Source organism: Trachurus japonicus, chromosome 24, assembly GCF_045865225.1.
Source record: "Trachurus japonicus isolate A0001 chromosome 24, Traja_1.0".
NCBI lineage: Eukaryota > Metazoa > Chordata > Actinopteri > Carangiformes > Carangidae > Trachurus > Trachurus japonicus.
The window spans coordinates 23631329-23651443 of NC_140930.1; the positions used below are offsets into that span (position 1 = coordinate 23631329).

Sequence of the window (20115 nt, forward strand, 5' to 3'; positions counted from 1 at the left end):
CACAAAATCACAAAAAGAAAAAAAGTCTCATTAGCCAGCTGGCAGGCATTTTCAAAATGCTGATACATTACACGTGAGGTTAGTGTTCTGTCCTTCGCCCTAATATTCTGGGGCTTGACAAAGATAAGATGGCCTAATTGTTTACTGAGCGATGACGGAGCTTCGGCTTTGAAATAACAGGGAGGATCACTGAGCTGCATTCGAATCAGCTGTGGGAACAGAAAGTGAAGGTATTGGTCCAACTCTGCATGTAGAGGCTACATGCCGAAGTCATCTACTAATTATTTTTGATGAAAGATATTCCATCTGCTCTAATTCTTCTCATTTTTTCCCACCATACACATGCAAAAACACCAATACACACATACACTCCTTTTTCTGACCCAATCAGCCTTTAAGTGTCTCCGCTCCAAACAGGAAAAGCTGTGATTATAAACACACAGCAGTCAGTTATGAGGCAACAGCAAAGTTGTTGTACATTGGAAACCAGCCCAGTAATTACATGTACGTCTGATAAAACACAGTCCAGGAATGAATGTGATTAGATGGAGACAGAAACAGTTGAAGAGAAACCAGTGACCATTGGAAGCTGGTGATGGTCCCTTGGCTCTGTCAGATTTAACTAATGTTAATACTACAGTCACACAAAAAGGAACACACACACATAGTTTTAGTTCATGATGTTATTACTAGTCAGTATTTAACCTCAGTGTTTTCCCATCGTCCTTTGTCAGACTGCGTTCATCTCCTCTGTTGCTCCTCTGTATTCCTGCTGTTTCCTTGTGAGCTCCCTTATAAAACATGACAATACTGTTTCACATGAGGACAGTATTCTGAAAATAATATCTAATATAATAATGTACTCACTACTTAGTATGTTTCAATGGCCTTAACAACGTAGGGCTGTAGTTGAATATGAATCTAATATTTAGCCCCATAAACCTGCACTAGATATCTCAGGTGTTTGGGATGCTCCTTTAAAGGGATATTTTAACATTTTGGCAAATTCACCCATTGCCATATTCCTTATCATAGCAGTAGGTTTGTTACCTTTAATTGTCGGTGCAAGCTGTTTTTAGATCAGCAGGGCAGAGGCATGAGCTGCTCAGAGCTACGCTACGGAGGCTCTTGGGATTTCCAGGTTTCCCTCATCAAACTCATCAAATACACAATCCAACAACTCCAAAACGCTCTGGTGGACAAGTTGTGACCTGCACATTCACCACACTATGAGATAATAATGTTTAATTGTGTAACATTACAACACATTAAGCAGAACTACTTGCGCTTTTGAAGTCACTCTGCCGAGCAGCCGTGTCTGGAATGTAGGTCCAGCGGGAGCGTACCTATATGTTCCCCGGGTCCTATGTTCCCCCATAGGGGAATATAGGACCCTCTTTTTAAAAAAGGGTCCTATGTTCCCTGGTCACAATACATACCGGGGAACATAGGACCCTTTTTCAAAGAAAGGGTCCTATGTTCCCCGCTGTTGCTGGTCGATGGACTCTCTCTACTTATCTGGACTCTCTATCTATCTGGCCTGTCTAGCCTCTACTGGTCTTTTTACTAAACTTAACCAACTCCTTTCTTCATTGCCTAAACCCAACCAATGGGACAATTAGCCTACACTTCTCACTCAAAGTCACAACTCAACTTCTCACTCAAAAATTGGCGAAAATCTGCAAAGTCACAACTGCACTTCCAGGTGGGTACAAGAATTGCAGTTCCCCGGGTCCTTTTGGGGAAAAGCGGGGAACATAGGACCCTTTTTCTAAAATAAGGTTTTATGTTCCCTGGTCCGGACACAGCGGGGAACATAAGACCCTTTTTTAGAAAAAGGGTTCTACTGTATGTTCCACGGTCCCATACAAAGTGGGGAACAGGACCCGGGGAACATGAGAGGGGTCTGGCTGCAGACCTCCACTGTCAGGGCGCTTCCTTGCAGACCTCCACTGTGAGGCCACCTCCACTGTGGGGACGGAAGTTGATTCGAAGCTTTTCAAAATAAAAGCGAATAAACCGGAAGCATGTATTTGTGAAGTTTTTTTTAACATGAAGAATAACAAATGCTGGGCTTAATATATGAATAAAATTAAAACTAAATTGGCTATACCGTGTGTGTGTGTGTGTGTGTGTGTGTGTGTGTGTGTAACGGAGGTCCGTGGGTGGTTAGCGGTACTCGAGTTAAACTCACTCACCCTTAAAAGACGTGGTAACCAACGTGCAGAGTGCCGGTTGAGCTTTTGGCGAAATGGTTAGCATCGTCGCCCGCGGTGTTGGGGACCCAGGTTCGAAACCCGTTCAGGGCAGGGCACAGAACAATTGATATATACTTAATTTTTTGGGGCTTTATTTTAATGTAGGTAAATATAATTTAAAAGCGAGTATACCAGGAGGAACCTATATATTTTCTAGTTTCCCATATGACCATACTTTATTTCTTGGGGCTTAATAATGTAAATATGATTTATGTGTTCAATCAACTTCCGTCCCCACAGTGGAGGTGGCCTCACAGTGGAGGTCTGCAAGGAAGCGCCCTGACAGTGGAGGTCTGCAGCCAGACCCTCTTGGGGAACATAGGGATGACCCCGGTGCGGCTACACATTTGCCTCAAAAACAACTCTGTCTCCTAATGTTATTATTTTAGCGTGGTGAATGTGCCGGCCCCCATTTGTCCTCAAGAGCGTTTTAGAGTTGTTGGATTGTGTATTTGATGAGTTTGATGAGGGAAACCCGGAAATAGCATTAGCCTCTGTAGCGTTAGCTGAGCAGCTCGTTTCTCGCCATTCTAAAAATAGCTTGCACAGACAATTAAAGGTAACAAACCTACTGCTATCACTATAGGGATTATGGCAATGGGCCAATTTGCCAAAATGCTGAAATATCCCTTTAAATTAAAAATATTTACTGACTCAATAAATAAACATGATTAACATTAGACATGACTAAGTTTAGCTGAGAGATAGTGGAGGTAGAGAAAGCTCAACGTGGGCTGTGGAAGGAAAGCACTGAGGAGAAGTAAATAGAGAAAGCTGTGGTATGTGACATCAGGCTTGGATGGGTCCAGCTGGCTGGATGCTTCATACGAGACGCTGACGTGGTCCCAGGGGACTTGAGTTAGCAATTTTATTTCAGGCTCTCCATCATCTAACCTCCTCTGCTCCTAATGCTTTGTTTATGCCTTCCAGCCCCCGTCCTTCCCCACACTCCCCTGATGTCCAACTCATCACCGCTCCACAGAGTCTTCATTCTCCTCACCCAGAACCTCAATTATATACCAGAGAGTGTTTGTCTCTTTTCATGTCTCCTTCACTTTCCTCTTCCCTCCCATCAGCCGCCACCGTTCTGCTCGGTGGGGGCGAGAGAAGAACACCTCACCCTAAATCATCGCTTGCTGAGGTCGTATACTCTGACAGACGTCGAGACAGACGAGCAGGCGAGTGGAGCTCCACCCTGAAACCTTTCATGACAGTGCAAAGTGCCAAACGGCTGACCGAGACGCAAAACGACTGCCACATCACCTGCAGCTGCACGGCTGCACCACAACACGTACGGTATCTTTATAAAAACCAAACCCCAACCTGATCTGAGCTGTTAGCCATCACATGTTGATCCTAGAAGAGCCGATCAATTTCTGTTAGGGTGTGACTGCATGTGTGTGTTTGTTGTCCTGTGCCATTTTAACATACCGTGTGACTGAGGCAACAGAAAGTGTTCTCACTTGTTATGGTAGCTGACAGGGCACAGATGCTTTTAAAGGAAGCACAGTGGAAATGTCATCCTTCATTCTGTTTACACAAAAAGAAGATATCAAAAACCTCACAGTGGTCTCAGAGATGTGCACATACACAAACACACACACCGACATAAATAAACACAACTTTGGCATATGTCTAGTTTCTACTTTTGCATCATCCGTGGCCATAAATCATTCTGCGGCATCAAAACAGAGCCGAGCCTGCATTTGCCTCTGCAGTGCACATGAAACTAGTCGTGCGAGTCATCTGTCTCACAGACAAGGAACTGATGAAGTCCGTTGCTAGGGAAATATAATACTGCTGACATAGATCTCAACAATAACAACAAAAGAAAGTACGAAATTAATAACAATTTCTAATCATCAGCATCCATGCCATCTGAGCTGACTCTCACACAGAACAAGTAACTACCAGCAACATTATCTTTAACACTGTAAATCACTACAGGTGCTGGTGTATGACTGCTAACTGAGTCTGTCACATGTGCCTTTATCTGATTAGTGCATATTAACATTCAGCTTTTAATTTTAAGAATCATAATGCACGGCATTAAAGGATAAAATGACCTAATTTGGCTTTTGGATGACACTGTTTACCAAACACAGCTGTACAAATACATGTGTTAGCATTTCAGTGCAGTCTAAAGTGTGGGAAACTGAGAATAGCAGGTCGGAGAAACACAAAGCCTGAGTAACAGAGCGCTGTATAAGCAGTATGAAAAGAGCACCATCTAGTGCTGTCTGGACTGAGCCGGTGAGTCTCTGGTGAGTCCAGTGCAACGTGGGCTGGTTGCAGCGATGCAGCAGATGGCACTGTAGTACCTTCACGCTCTGTCAGTGTGACCTTTGGTGAAACTATTCAGGGGTTTTCCAGTTTCTCCCTGAAAGTGGAAGAATGGTGAAAGTAAATCTACCAAAATGAAGTTTACTGAACCATTTAAAGAAGAGGCAGAAAGCTGATGTCAGTGGCACGAATGGAGGATGTAGACTTACAGGAAATAAAGTATGTTTCTCTAATTTAATGAAGTGGATTTAAACAGTTTTGGCTTGAGATGCTTTACAATAAGTCAATGGCTATTTGTGCTATCTGCATATAAGGTGCAAAAAGACAGATATTATGTTACTGTATAGGGATCACAGATGTGTTGATTAAGCACATTAACTATAGCAACATATACACTAAACTGAAGCAATGCACACAAGTGTTAGCCATGTATAGAAACCAGTTATATTCTAGGATTCCAAAACTATGCATCGCTGTAATGGCATTAAAGCTATTAACAATAGTTAAAAAGTGAAGTGGAAGAAGTATTAAACACTAGATTATAACAGTGCATAGCATTATCATATTTTACTTGAGGCAAATAACTGGACCCCCTGGTGCAGGGTGGAGTTAACACAGTAACAACAGTTTGCTGTTGTTATTCTGACTCAGACTGAATCAACTCTGAACCAGTGGATTTTGCTGTATATTCAAAATAGATTCTGACACAGGGAACAGTTGCAATAAAGCAGGACCCTCCTTACAACTCTTATCCTGCCACTTTATATTGAGCTTACAGACACAAATTTCCCAACATTAATTAAAGTGGAACAAACCGAGAACACGGACCAGCTGGCTATACAGTATGTGGGGCCTTGCTGTTGTAACCAGTTCCACCACTGACAGTTCTTCCACCTCTGTTGTTTGAACAGGAGTTTATTTGTAAAGTAATTCATGAGAGGAAAATACTTTTTTTTCTTTCTTTTTTTTAAAGTTATGTAATTCTGTGTTGCAGAGTTGGTGTTGCTGTTCACCTAAGATCAGTTCAGAGTTATCAGAGTAAATCTCAACCAATAAAACCCTTTAATTTTACTAACATTTGAGAATACGAACACGATTGCACTTTTTTTAGCCATATATATATATATTATTATTATTATATTTTTTGTGTGTGCACGGCATGTGTGAGTGTGTTTGTTTGTATGTACTGCTGCTGTAACTTTGCGAATTTCCCCGTTGTGGGACGAATAAAGGCATACTTTACTTTACTTTAATAAGGAATGAATTTTCAGTGCAGCAAATTCTTGACTTCAGTTTCAGTTTGATTGTATTAACTGTGTGCATCTGCATGTGTCTGTTCAAATAGAACTCTTATCATCACAGAATATCAATGTGGTGTTGACATCTCTGACCACAGCATTAAAGAGGAAGCTGAGTCACAGATAGAGAAATTCACTTCCTTAATCTGTCACAGAAGTTTGCTTCTTCAGTCAGGACTCGTCTATAGTCTGTTCTAATGTGGAAAACACTGACTGACAGATCAGCAGGGGGCTGTATGAATCTCTAGGGCTGCATTAAAAAGACGGCGCTGAGTTCTGTTCCCACGCTGTTCTGTCTGTATCTATGTCTGTGGCTGTGTCTGTGTCTGTTTTTGCTTCAGCAACACACTGTCTGTGGACCCATGGGAATAGTCAAGTGGTAAAACCATCCTGAGCGTTCATTAGGCATAAACCCACATGCAACATCTTGCACAAGTTAAGAGACTGACACTTATTCAATAACTTCTGCTTCAAATTCCAAAGAAGCCTATGGTGTGATAAAGGACTGTTACATTATAATCTCTGTTCTTTCTTCATTTTCCCACAATATTCTTACAGGTTATACAGCTCTATCCATTAACATGCTCTGAGCACCTTCTAGGAGCGCTGCAGCTTGGCTTACAGTGCAGGGCACGTCAGAGAATCTCATTAGAGGCTGTGGAAGAGTTTAGTGGGGGCTTACGCTACTGAGCGCACTCTTCAAGGTTGACTCAGGTCAACAAAGGTCCCGTACTGAGGTCAGGGTTAAAACTGATTGGAGATACTGTTGAGGTTAGTCTTTGCCTGGATGCCGGGAGCTTCATTGGCTGTTACGCACTTCACATGTATTGTACCATGTGTGAAAGGAGCTGTGGGCTGGAGTGTGAATTTCATGCACACTAGCAGCAACAGGAAGGTTGATAATTGCTTGCAGCTGATTCATTACTTTTACTAAAATCACAATTTCAACACTTATTATGACAGCCAGTATGAATCAGCTTAATTATCATTTTCTATGCAACCCTAAAGAACCATGTCTACGGACTGTGACTGAAACACTCTTTCACAAGAAAGTTAAATGGTTTGATGAATTTCTGAGGCACTAAGGAAGCTAAAGGTTGACCAACAGCATCTTCTGGCATAATGGCGTTATAACAGCAAAAAAACTGATCTTACTTACAACCAATGCTTGAAGGTTGATTAGATTTACTCTGAAAGACAAATTGAAGGACATTGATAAAATCTGGCAACCTATGGTCTCTCATCTCGAAAGAGAATCCGATTGGTTGGATGCACTCCTGTTGGGGGTGGGAGTAAGGTGGGGTGGGGGGTAGGATGGGAATGTATGCACTGTTCCTGTGTTTTTCCTTTGGTTTGTTTTTGTCTTTTTTTGTCCTATTTGTTCCATTTTCTTTATTGTTGCTGGTTACTGTTTGTTCATTTGCTATTCGTTTTTGTCATTTGTCATTGTTGTAAGGATGGTGTTAGTGGATGGAACTGTTATTATTTTTCTTATTTTCTATAAAAAAACAAACATAACTGTCAATTGTTAATTCCTCTGTTACGTAATTGGTTTCCCAATAAACACATTTGAAAGAAATACAGGTTGGACTTAAAACTCAGAAACAACCGTTCCTGATAATAAGACACACAAGAATATTTTAGGATTGAGTCATGCAACAAAAATGATATCTAAGTAGTAAGCTTCATGTTTTATCTGAGTCCATTAAAGCAGACATGGGAATATGGTTGAGAGAGGGAAAGGGAGGCTTACCTAGTTCAGGATGGAGGGAGGAGGAGGAGGAGGAGGAGGAGGAGGAGGACAGCTGTTTTAGTTCCTATCATGAATCTTCACATCATTCAGGTTTCAGCCTTTTCTGCAGGTCCATGGTGAGAGGAGAGAAAATACAGATATTCAGTTGTGCTAATGCTAAAACTCTGTGTGCTAACGCCGGGTTAAACCACACACAGTGAAGTGGGCCAAGTCTTCCATCCAACCAGCCAAACAGTTGATGCTAATGGTGCTATCTGGCTACTTGTGGAGATTTTTGTTTAACTTGTAAATTTAACAATAACAACAAATTGTGCATCATTAGGGGACATTGGTGGTATAAAAATAAAAGATAAGTCCTCAGTAAAAATAACAATGATAATAAAATTTAAAAAAAACAAGCACTCTGATGTTTTTTCAAAGAAGTCAACTTTTGGCTGCTACCAACACAAACACAGATTATACTACCATTTATCAATTACAAAAGACTTCTTTTACTCGCCAGTTTACAGCAGTACAAAGTAGTAGTAGTAAAGGAGAGCATGTTGGAACAACCTGGTGTCAAAGACAGATTTTTTCCCTTGTGAAAATCCAAAGAATAAAAATAGTAGAGGGTGTTAGAGTAGTGAGGTGGGAAAAGGAAGGGAGAAGAGCGTGGAGGCACGTTCAGCTAACGGGCTCACTCTAATCTCTTAATGAACTTCCACGTATAGGAATGGTGGAAAAAGGGAACATAAAATAGGATAAGGGAGGGAAAGGGGGAAGAGTAGCATACTGTAGGATGGATGAAGGGAATAAATGATTACTAGAGAGAGGTGCAGAGTGAAGATGGGAAAAAATATGTTAGATGTGGTTAGAAAGCAGCGGGCCCTAAAGGACGCTGTGTCTGTGTCTGATTTTTTGAATGAAGCTTGGCGTAATTGACTGTTTCTGAGCTGTGCACATGATAATGCTCACAAACACATACAGTATGACACATGCAGGACACATATAGACACACACAAATTTGTTTCCAAATGTGGCGTTTGGTTTGGCAGCCTGGCAAAGGGGTCTGTCGGAAATCCCCTCGCCAATCCCCTGATGTCGTCAGACACTAGAAACCAAGCCGGTGTCATCCACTTGACGAGTCAGAGGTCAGGTAAGTAGCTGCTTCATGGTAAGTATCCAGGGCTGTAAGCCTGACATTGAGCCAGTTGGTGAATGGGGAAAGTGACGAGTGAGACTGACCTGCTGTCTTTGAGTGAACCTGTACAGCTGCTCCGTCTGCTATCAGGAAATGCTGATACACTATCTGTAACTCTTTACACTCTAATAATGTTGCCAGTCTGCATTGCTCTGAGATTAAAATGTTCCCATAATGTCTTGTGTTTATTTTTGTGCTTTGTGGCCACTGTTTACCAAAATGCAGACAGATAAGAAGCAAAACCAAGAAGTGAAAAATGCTCCCACACACTTCAAATGAATCCCTTATTTGCTACCGAAATTAGTTACAGTAAACATGAACTGCATGCTTCATGCCACAATGTGAAATGACGCAGTACATTTATAGGAATGCATGTGATATCTGATTATTTAGATTTAGATAAAGTGCTATCAGACCAAATGCAAACATGTACATATCTCAAAACTACATGAGGTTTTTTCCTCTTCTTTTCTCATTGCAAAAATGGCCCTTCAGTTTGGTTTTTCTGCAACTCAGCTCTCCCACCATATTTATGACACATTTGTTTGACTCTTCTCGTTTTGTGTTACATTAAAAAAAAACTTTGCTTGTCACATGCATTACTTTTTACATCTGTGTCCAATGTACTGTGATGTGAGCATGCACCAAGCACACACTTACTGATCCCTCAAAATGGTAAAAGAGATGCATCTTCTACAGAGGTGTGAGTGCATGCACAGATCTCGTTGCACATTCCTTTGTGTGTGTGTGTGTGTGTGTGTGTGTCTATGTGTGTGCACGCGTGTGCTTGTGTGTGTGTGTGTGTGTGTGTGTGTGTGTGTGTGTGTGTGTGTGTGTGTGTGTGTGTGTCACTGCACATACAGGGTAATCTGTGGTAAGCTGGTTTATGGGCTCGTCTGCAGTGACGCAGATATACGCGCCAAGCTCTGCTCTTATAGATTCGCCATGACAACTTGCCTGCAGAGACTCTACGGCCTCTACCCTACTTACTGACAGACTGACAGCTTACTGAGCATCTTACATATCAGGATGGATATCTTTTTAAACTGACGATGAGATATTCTATGCAGGTTATTTTATCTGCTTGCACAAAGGTTCATTAATTGTGCTGCAAGTTTGCAAACTAACCCACATTTAAAGGCCAAATGATGAATGGGAGAAGAAGCTCCTCTAGAGGGCGTTCAGGATGTGTGCTATCCCAAGTCTCACCCGGGAATGATGAGACTGCTGAGAAATTGCAAAATAGGACTGAAATGAGTTTCATTGGGAATATTTGTGATGCTGTTATTAAAAGTGAACTGATGTAGATTTACAATGTGATTGTTTCACCTGGTAATAGCTCTTTCTTCCTCTTTTTGATGTTAGGAAACACTGGGCACCTTCTGTATTGTTGCATCTTTCTAGTATATATTCACTGCAGTGGAGAAGATACAGTGCAGGAAGAATGGACAGTGGCTGAATTTCTGGACTAAATGGAGGGTTGACTCAAGAGGACATTTGGGGAAAAGTTGAGCAAAATAAGTCGAATTTGAGCGAGAGAGGGTTTGGGTTGAGGGTCAGCTTCCAACCTGACTCTCTTTTCTTGTCGTAACGCCCACTCTCCAGGCCCGCCTCACTGTCCAGGACTGCAGCCACTCAAAGGAGCTTATGCAGAGGAAGTGGCAGCATCTATTAGTAAGTGGGGATTGTCAATCAAACCGGCCCGCCCCAACGCCTGTCAGACTGGAAGCGCACAGTGCACAACTTCTCTCGCAGCTGTGGAGTGGGACCTATCTGTGGCATCACGCAGTATCAACGAGCGACAAACGGCCAAAATGTAAAGGATAGGCAGACGTACACCACTTTCTGTAAGTAGGTGTGGAGTTGAGAGGCGCGACAGTGTTAAAACAATCCGTGAAGTCGTTGTTGCGCAGCAAGGACGCGTCAAAATCTGTGCGTAAAAGTGAACCAAGGAGGACGGAAGTGAGAAACAAAAAACCTGCGGTGGATCAAACACTTTTTTTTCCCGGATGCAATGGATGCGTCAGTGAACATTTGGGTCGGAGTGAGAAGCTGACGCTGTGGGGAACAATCACTTCAACATTCGGTATCTTCCTCCCAGAGTTTGGCGACAGAGACGGAGCGCAGCGCGCAGCAGGGCAGCAGATGCCGGACAGTGACTAAGCCTCAGCGGCTGGAAAGCTCGGGAATTGAATTTGTCTGGAGTACAGACTTTATGTAAGAAGTAGGACAAGCATTAGGCTACGCCGCCCAACTAGTTCTTCCTGCCATGCGTACAGATACGTCGTCCAGCATATTGATGTTATGATAGAGTTTAGGTCCAGCGGGTCAGTTCTACACAGAGTTGCAGCTAGCCGATGCCACTGCTCCGAAAGGAGTTAGTGGAAAGTTTAGTCGTTTACTACCTCTGATCACCATGGACGAGAGTGTCGAGTGCGCTGCGAGCGACAGCAGCTGCTCGGACGGGGAGAGCATCAACCTCAGCGTGCTCAACTGGGAGCAAGTGCAGCGGCTGGACAACATCCTCACCGGCTCCATCCCCATCCACGGCCGATGGAGCTTCCCAACTCTGGAGATGAAGCCTCGAGACATCGTCAAGGTGGTCCGGAGCCGCATGGAGGAGAAGCGGATCCATGTCCGGGAGGTGCGCCTGAACGGCTCCGCGGCCAGCTACGTCCTGCACGAGGACAGCGGTCTGGGCTGGAAAGATCTGGACTTGATATTCTGCGCAGAGCTGAAGGGAGAGATGGAGTTCCAGATAGTGAAAGATATAGTTCTGGACTCTCTGCTAGACTTCCTGCCAGAGGGCGTGAATAAAGACAAGATCACACCAGTGACCTTAAAGGTAGTGTATGAAATTATAACTCATGTACAGAATATTGATCATGTGATTTGGACATGTTGTCTCGAACTTTTCAGCCTTTTCAGACTTCTTTTCCCCCTCTGTCTCAGTCTAGTCTGCACTGGATTTCAAATCTCACACTGCTGTAATCATGGCTCATGCTCCTAAATGGAATTCAACAAAAAATATTACAAAACCTAGACTAGAGCTGCAACAATTGATTGATTAATCGAATGACAATCGATTAATAAATTAATCGTCAACTATTTTGATAATGGAATAATACGTGTGAGTACAAATTCTCTGATTTCAGCTTCTTCAATGTGAATATTTCTGGTTTCTTTGGTCCTTTATGACAATGAACTGAGTCTCTCTTTGGTTTGTGGACAAAACAAGACATTTGAGGACGTCATCTTGTGGTTTGGGAAACACTGATTGACATTTTTCAACATTTTCTTACATTTTGTTGACCAAGAACTAATCGATTAATTGTTTAAATAATTGACAGATTAATCGATAAGGAAAATAATGGTTAGTTGCAGCCCTAACCTAGATCAACATTTACCAACCAGCACAGAGATATAAGCCTTCAAATAGTAAAAAGGTTGGTTTCCAATTCAGTCTAGGATTCAGTCTAATCCAATTGGAGTCAGATCCACATTAATCAGTCGGCTCTCAGTTACCTGGATACCAAGGACTAGCCAGGCTACTAATGGCCCACCAACAGATGTGATCAGCAAAACATCATAACTAACAGACCAAATCCAGATTTTTATCTGCTGCAAATAGGATTAATGTCCGGTCATTGGAGCCTGTTCAAACAAAGACTGTTTTTTAATTTTTTTTTATCCAGACGATCTCTATGCAAGACTCACAGAGCAATCTTTAGTAAACCTAATAATGAAACCGAACAGCTGCCTGATGACAGGTCTACTAAGACTACAACTGCCTTACTTATGTGAGAGGAAGGAGAAAGAAGGAGGACTGAGTGACTTAGAACAAGTTATACAGATATGTTAAATACTACTTGAATTGAAATATTTCTTGTTCAGTTTAGACCTATTATTTGCAGGGCCGTTGCTAAGAATTCTGGGCCCCCTGAAAGAATACCAAAGTGGGCCCCTGACTTTTCCACTTTTTTTCTTAGACTACGTATGTATTATTTTTATTTAGCCTACTTTGTTTTGATGCTAATGCAGCATTACTATGAGTAGCAGGGTCTTATGCAGAATAATTCAGTCATACAAAGATTAGACTACTGGGGTTTTTGTGGGCCCTACTGGGCACTGGGCCCCTAGAATTATCATCACCTTTCTCCCCTATACAACGGCCCTGATTATTTGCTCATATTCTGCTGCTGTGTCTACTGAGTGTTCTGCAAGTAGGATAAGAATTTATTTTCTGGATGTATAATGGATAAAATGCAGTTTACATCTCGTGGTTTGAGGTGTTCTTGTGTGTTATGTGTTTAAGTATGAATATAAAGGGGGGTCTAATGTATCTAGCTGTTAACCCCCTTTGTTCCAGCAGTGTCATTACTTTGTTGACTCATTGATTCATTGACACAAACCCTACAAAAACATGACGTGTGTTCATTGATCACACCCAACTCTCCTCTGATCTGTTTTCCAGGAGGCCTACGTGCAAAAGATGGTGAAGGTGTGCAACGACTCGGACCGCTGGAGCCTCATCTCGCTCTCCAACAATCGCGGTAAAAATGTGGAGCTTAAGTTCGTGGACTCTCTTCGACGGCAGTTTGAGTTCAGCGTCGACTCCTTCCAGATCCGGTTGGACTCGCTCCTCCTCTTCTACGAGTGCTCCGAGCACCCGATGGCCGCCACTTTCCACCCCACCATCCTGGGGGAGAGCGTCTACGGCGACTTCCCCACGGCTCTCGATCACCTTCGCAAGCGTCTCATCTGCACGCGGAGCCCCGAGGAGATCCGCGGCGGGGGTCTGCTGAAGTACTGCCACCTGCTGGTGCGGGGTTTCCGCGCGGCTTCCGACGTGGAGATGAAACTACTGCAGCGCTACATGTGCTCGCGCTTCTTTATAGACTTCCCCGACGTGAGCGAGCAGAGGAGGAAGCTGGAGTCCTACCTGCAGAACCACTTTGTAGACCTCGAGGACAGGAAGTACGACTATCTGGCCACGCTGTACGACGTGGTGCAGGAGAGCACGGTGTGCCTGATGGGCCACGAGAGGCGTCAGACGCTCAACCTCATCTCGTCGCTGGCGCTGCGGGTCCTGGCCGAGCAGAACGCCATTCCCAACGCTGCCAACGTCACCTGCTTCTACCAGCCGGCTCCTTACGTCTCGGACGGAAACTTCAGCAACTATTACATCGCGCAGGTCCAGCCCCTCTACCCGTGTCCCCCGTCACCTCCTCAGCAGTACCTTACTCCCGTCCAACATCCCATGTATGCCACCTGGTTGCCCTGTAACTAAAACCTGGTACTGCCATGCATGCACCTTTGTGTAACTGGTGGAACACATGCCCAACTTGTAAGGGATGAATGGTGATCTTTTTATCTCTTCCGTCTGGTGGAAAATTTGCGGGAAACGAGGAGATCCAGGAGACAAGATCAGACAAAGAGCGAAGAGAAAAGAAGAGAGTGAAGGAAGGAAAGGGAACCGAGGACAAAGAACTCGGATCGAGGCAGTGGGCCAGAGAAAGGCTTTTCCCCGGTGTAGGGTGCCACAGCACGGACGAGCTGAGCACACAGGGAGAGATGCCAATGAAAGAGGCTGACCCATCACTTTTAGGCTTCTTCTCATCAGGGCTGAGATCAATTCTGTGGAGCAAAACCACAAGTTGAGCTCAGCCTCAGAGTCATCAACCTCCTGGATATGATGAGATTTTCCTCCTGTGTTGAGAGTCACGGCTCACAGGAACTCAAGTTTCAGACGGTGAACATGTACGCTATAACATCCACATCCGCTTCACATTACAAACCAGAAGAGACACTCGCATGCAGCACAGCCACGGAGAGGACCGGACTCATGATGCAGAGAGGATATTGATTCATGGTCAATCAACAGCAACCCTCCAACCCTTTACATGTGCTCTGTTTGTGTGTGTGTGTGTGTGTGTGTGAGAGAGTGTGCGTGTATGTGTGTGTGTGTCACAGACAATGCAAAAAGAGGAACTGGATACTGTTTACAAATCCAAAGATCTACTTTGATACTCAAATTTATCCGAACTCTAAAAAAAAAAAAATCCCAAAAAACAAAACAAAACAATGCATGCTTTATTTCTGTACAGGAATAATTGTTCTTTAAGTGCCTAGATAAAGCCTAAAGGGAAGAGATATTTTTGTGATTCTTTATCATAGAGAACTGTTGAGTCGTCTCATTGTGATAATGAATGTACTGAGGATCAGAGAGTTTACCAAAGCTGAGTAAGGTCTCTTACACTGAGGGAGCTGTGGGACCAATATTTGACAATGTTTAGTCGAGGACTCTGCTCTTATCTGCAGTCCCGCTGGACGAATGCACATCCTGATTACCAAAGAGGAAGTCACACCGTAATCTCATAATCTGTAGAAAAAAACTAAACAAGCGCATTCCCAGAGCGCATCTCAATTTTTTAAGAATTTCAAAATACATACATACTGGTCTTTGGTACACGCAAGCTAAATGTACATTAATAAACCCATCTGAAATACACAACTGCAGCTTACTAAAAGGTCTCCTGTGGGGTTTAGTTTAAATTATGTTTATATTCAGGTTTGAACATTTTAAACTCTTAAATGCTTTTCTTCTTAACTGCCAGCATGTGTGCATGTGCATCCATGTGCAGTATGCACACATGACAGAAACAAAACAGATTTCCACCAATAAAAACGTTGCTTTATAACACTACTGTAGATCAGAAACTCTACGGGGAACCTTCAAGCTTCAAATACATACTAAACAGAGTAAATCAGATATGCATTGTGTTCAGAAATCATTATTAAACAGTGATAACCAGTTTCAAAAATTACACTGGACTTTTTTTAAATTCACTCATAATATTTATATCATCCTTTTTTCAAATATATAAAATTTGTTGGGTTTGTCTTAGGTCTTCTGTGTACAAAGGCATTTTGACATTGTGTATGTACTGCAAAAGGAAAATGTTTGCTCTCCATGTGTAAAAACAAAACAAACGGTTCAGGATATGCATCCCTTCTATTGGTGTCTGCAAATATCTGCAGACCTCACAGTGATACAACAGGCTGTGTGTTTGTCAGAGGTGTGGAGGCTGGGTTGTGTATGCAGGGACGGTTCAGCAGTGTACCAGCACAAGCCTGAATCCAGGACAGCCTCAGAGATGATTTAAGCTTAGTGAAGACTGTTCCCAAAATGTTATCTCTTAATGCAGACTATGTCCAATGCAATGAGGAAGTCATGGCAAACAAAGAAAAAACAAAAATGTAGAATACTTGATAAAGACAATCACATGGATATTTGAACGGCAACAAGGCAAATTGGCTCAGAGATTTTTGTAATGATCATCAAAGTAAAAGGTGAAAATTTTCAGCCTATAAGTGCAAGAGACTCAGTATATTCTCTCAAACATGTCAGAGCTCCTATTTTTCTATCAATCTCTATTTTTGTACAGTCTGTGTTTGGCTGGTGTAGCAGGATGATTCGAAGCTGTGTCTTTGAGTCCAAGAGTTTTTTTTCTGTTGTTATTGTTGTTGTTGTTTTGTTCTGGCTGTTGTTTTTTGTGGTGTATGCAAATGTGTGTTTTATCTTGGCCGATGTGCAGCAGTGCAGGTGGACACGGTGGCTACAGTGTTCACTGGGTGTCTGCTCCGAGCTGTATCATATTGATTTCTGTTGCTCCAAAGAGATTGTTTCACTGTTCCATGTGTTTTTAACTGTCGTCCTGATTGGACATGAAAGTCATGATCTGATAATTGTGTTCAAGTTTTATCAACTTGATAATTAAAAACAAAAGGACCGTCTGATCAGAGTTTTTCTCTTCAGTTCTTTTTGTCATCACTCTTGCCGCGCTCGCTACCAGCCACAACTACAACCTCCATGACTCTCAGGCGCTTATCCTCACTGAGTTACTACAGTTAAGCTGAGGTGAGCAGCTCCAGCATTTAGGACCGGTGCCCGGGCTCTGACACAAAAAGGAAACGTCCCCATCAGGTCAACGTCCTGAGGTGCCTGCTACATGATCCCAGCGGGCACGACCGTTGCTGCCAGCAAGTGACAGCTGAACGTGACGGATTTCCCTTCCAGAGACGTCACCGACGAGCGTCAGCAACCGTCACTGACCGTCATCGCGCTGTTTGCCAGACCTCATTTAATTAGCCCGGTGTGCTCTTGCAACAGCAGGTAGATCATGAATATGCACATACCTTACTACCAGCAGAGCCTTGGTCTCCAGGGACACATGGTAACCGACTGAGTACGCTGGCTCCAGGTCTGCATCACTCTAATGCCCGTAGGCCTCAGCCTCCAGATGTCACTTTCCCTGCTGACACTGAGAATAAATATTTTACTTAGTCTCTCTCTCTCTCTCATGATCTCTTTCATCTTTTTCTCTTTCTTCTGTCTCTCTGTCACCCCACTTATTTCTTTCTTTCTCTTTCTCTGCCTTATTTCTCTCACCAAAACAATGCTTTTAAAAGGCTTTTGATGTGGGCAGCTCTTTTAATTGGTGGTCTGTTTACTGACTGTATCATCATCGATTACACAGTTTTACACAGACCTCTGCCTTTTTGGCCTTTATTCATTTCCCTTCATCTCTGCCTAGCTCCTTGATGAATTTAAGCAGAGAGAGAGAGATGAGCTACGGAGACGAGAACAGGGCCAATGTTATCCCTTGTTAAGAGGGAGAGTGGACACTAAATATAGCCCCCCCTCTCAGCCACTGTAAGGACATTAACCCATCTACAGAAAGCTGATTAGCCTTCCTCCATAAGTATGTGCTCAGTGCTCTGGTGTGGTTACTGTGGAGAGATTTACCAGCCATTGTACTGTAACGTATACCCCAGCCCAAGCTCCCTTTTTAGGCCGCTCTCGCTGGAAAGGACAAAAAAAATCAGTTCACTTCCTTATCAGAGACTAAAGGGGAACAGAGAACAGAGGATTGAGGCATTTAGTGTGTTGCACAACAAGGAAAAGAGCTAACCCAATAACACAAGCCATTTAGGTAGAGAGTTACTATGGTGGTAGTTGAGCAACAGGTGGACTGAGCCAAGGTGTGTCACTGTCTTTCAGAAGAGAAAACTAATTTATCTGGGTTCCAATGACATTTCAGTAAAGCTGTGCTCAATAGGACTGAAACACAAACTTGTTTAGGCCTATTATTTTATTTATTTATTTTTTTAAACTGAGTTTCCTACCGTGAAACTGTAGAAGTTCAAAGAAATTGTTTAGCATATAATTGTTGAGAATTAGATGAGATGATTGATAACACATTCATTGCTGCTGTGTGCCAAACATGAAGTTGCAGCCAACAGCTTAGCTCAGCTTAGCTTAGCACAAAGACTGGAGACAGAAAGAAACAGCTTGGCTGCCTGCTGTCTGTGAGAGTATTTTAATAACATGTTAAACTTAGTTTTTATGTGTCACTGTAAGCTTAAGAAGTGCAAGTTGGCAGACTTCATGGCCTTTGGATACACCCAGGCTAGCTGTTTCTTATGCTAATTAACTGCTGGCTAAATTTCCCATAATTTATTTGAGTGCTTTAAGAGGTTGATACACAACTGTGTATCTTTATCAATCCAATATTTGGAGAATGTAGGCTACATGTGAAGCATGGCTAAAACATGGTGAAGCCAACATGTTTAAAATTCTGCCTTGAAAGATGAGGCTTTAGCAAAAAACCACAGTTCTGATTTTAAGAATATCAAAGATATATGAAGAAAAGAAGATTCATTTCATTTCTTATTTCTTATTTATATGTTCAAAGAAGTGGTGACAGATTTATTTACTACAGATTTGGTTGTTTCTTATGGTCCAGAAGAACAGAACATCTACAGCCAAATTGTTTTGGTTTAGCTTTCCACGCACTGGTCCAGGTTGGAGAGACAGATAGATACTAATACAATAATATTGTATAATATTGTGCACAACATTCTGCTCACACACCAGTTTTGTGTTTACGGTGAAAATGTAAGGTAAATGTGACTATAACCCAAAGGATATGATATGATAAATTTGAAAGTGGGACTATGAAGAAGCCCATCCATAATCAAACTCATTGAATTAATGGTGTCTGAGTACTTGAGTAAATGTTGGCCATAAAGAAGCACATTTGATTGAAACCTGAAAAAACTTTTTCATTAAGAATTTTTAGTTTTTAAAAAATCATACACGTGGGGCGTCGCGTGGCGTAGTGGTTAGAGCGGGCGCCCCATGTATAGAGGCACAGTCCTCGCTGCGGTCGGCCCCGGTTCGAGTCCCGCGTCGGGCGCCATTTGCTGCGTGTCATCCCCCCTCTCTCTGCCTCCCCATTTCCTGTCTGTCTCAACTGTGCTATCCATAAAAAAGGCATAAAAAAAAAAAGCCCAAAAAAAAAAAAAAAAATCATACACGTTCATCACGTGTTGAAATGAATTAGTCAGTTCATCCAATATTCCTTCTGTGTTAGTATAGCCTATTTATGTTTTAATGAACAAAAGCCTCGCACCGTCTCAGGCACACGAGTGTGTATTTTCACAGGGCAAGGTCGGATGGAGTCACATCACCGTTGCCATCTTTAATTGATTTGGGCTTCACTTCAACAGGAAATGAATAACACCAAAAGGTCATTTAGCAGCTTGTAAAACACATGGAATTATGGGCGTGGTGCTGACAAGAGGTTTTCATTTGTGTTCACAAAGACTTAATTTAGTTCAGCTCTTATTTAGAAGCAGCAGGGATCTCAGGCCTGAACAGACACAAGCAGAGACCGTAATACAAAAAATATGTCAAAATAAAAGCATGTTTGTTATGATTATACAAAATCAAAACAGCAGAAAGGTATTGCAAATAAAAATGTGTTGTTTGGAACACAGAGTGACATGTAACATGTTTTATGTCTCTCAAATTATCAGTTAGAATTAATTCAATGTTGTTACAATACATGCCAGATTCACATACACCCCACCGCCATCAGGGGAAATTTGAGATTTAGTATCTTGTTCAATGACACTTTGATGGACACACACATGCGTGCGCACACATACACTGAGGTCCAGTGGGGTTATGTTGGAGATGAACCAGTTGGCGCAGCGGCAGGGCCAAGAGTCCAGCCAGGGTCAGAGGTCACAGAGTAAATCAAACAACAGCAAGACGAGACTGTGAGAAACAGCAAAGTGTCTGTGTGTCTCTGTGTGTGAAAGAGAGCAAAAGAGATAAAGTGAGATGAAGAAAAAAAAAAGTGTGTGTGTGGGCATGCTTGTCCACATTTGTGTATTTGTGCTGTCTGTGTATTTGTGTTACAGGAAAACTTGAGTGTGTGTCTAGTTTTCTGTGTGAGACATCTGCAGACCGTGTTGCTCTTAGAGATTATG

At 42.6% G+C, this 20115-nt stretch overlaps 1 protein-coding gene across 1 annotated transcript; it reads left to right on the forward strand.

Annotated features, from left to right (window-relative positions):
• Positions 1-10476: 10476 nt before the first annotated feature.
• On the forward strand, positions 10477-16572 carry LOC146962003 (terminal nucleotidyltransferase 5A-like). Its single transcript, XM_085770539.1, has 2 exons — positions 10477-11617; positions 13247-16572. The coding sequence occupies exons 1-2, from the start codon at positions 11189-11191 to the stop codon at positions 14060-14062; spliced, it is 1245 nt and encodes a 414-aa protein (XP_085626665.1). The 5' UTR covers positions 10477-11188; the 3' UTR covers positions 14063-16572.
• The last annotated feature ends 3543 nt before the right edge of the window (positions 16573-20115 follow it).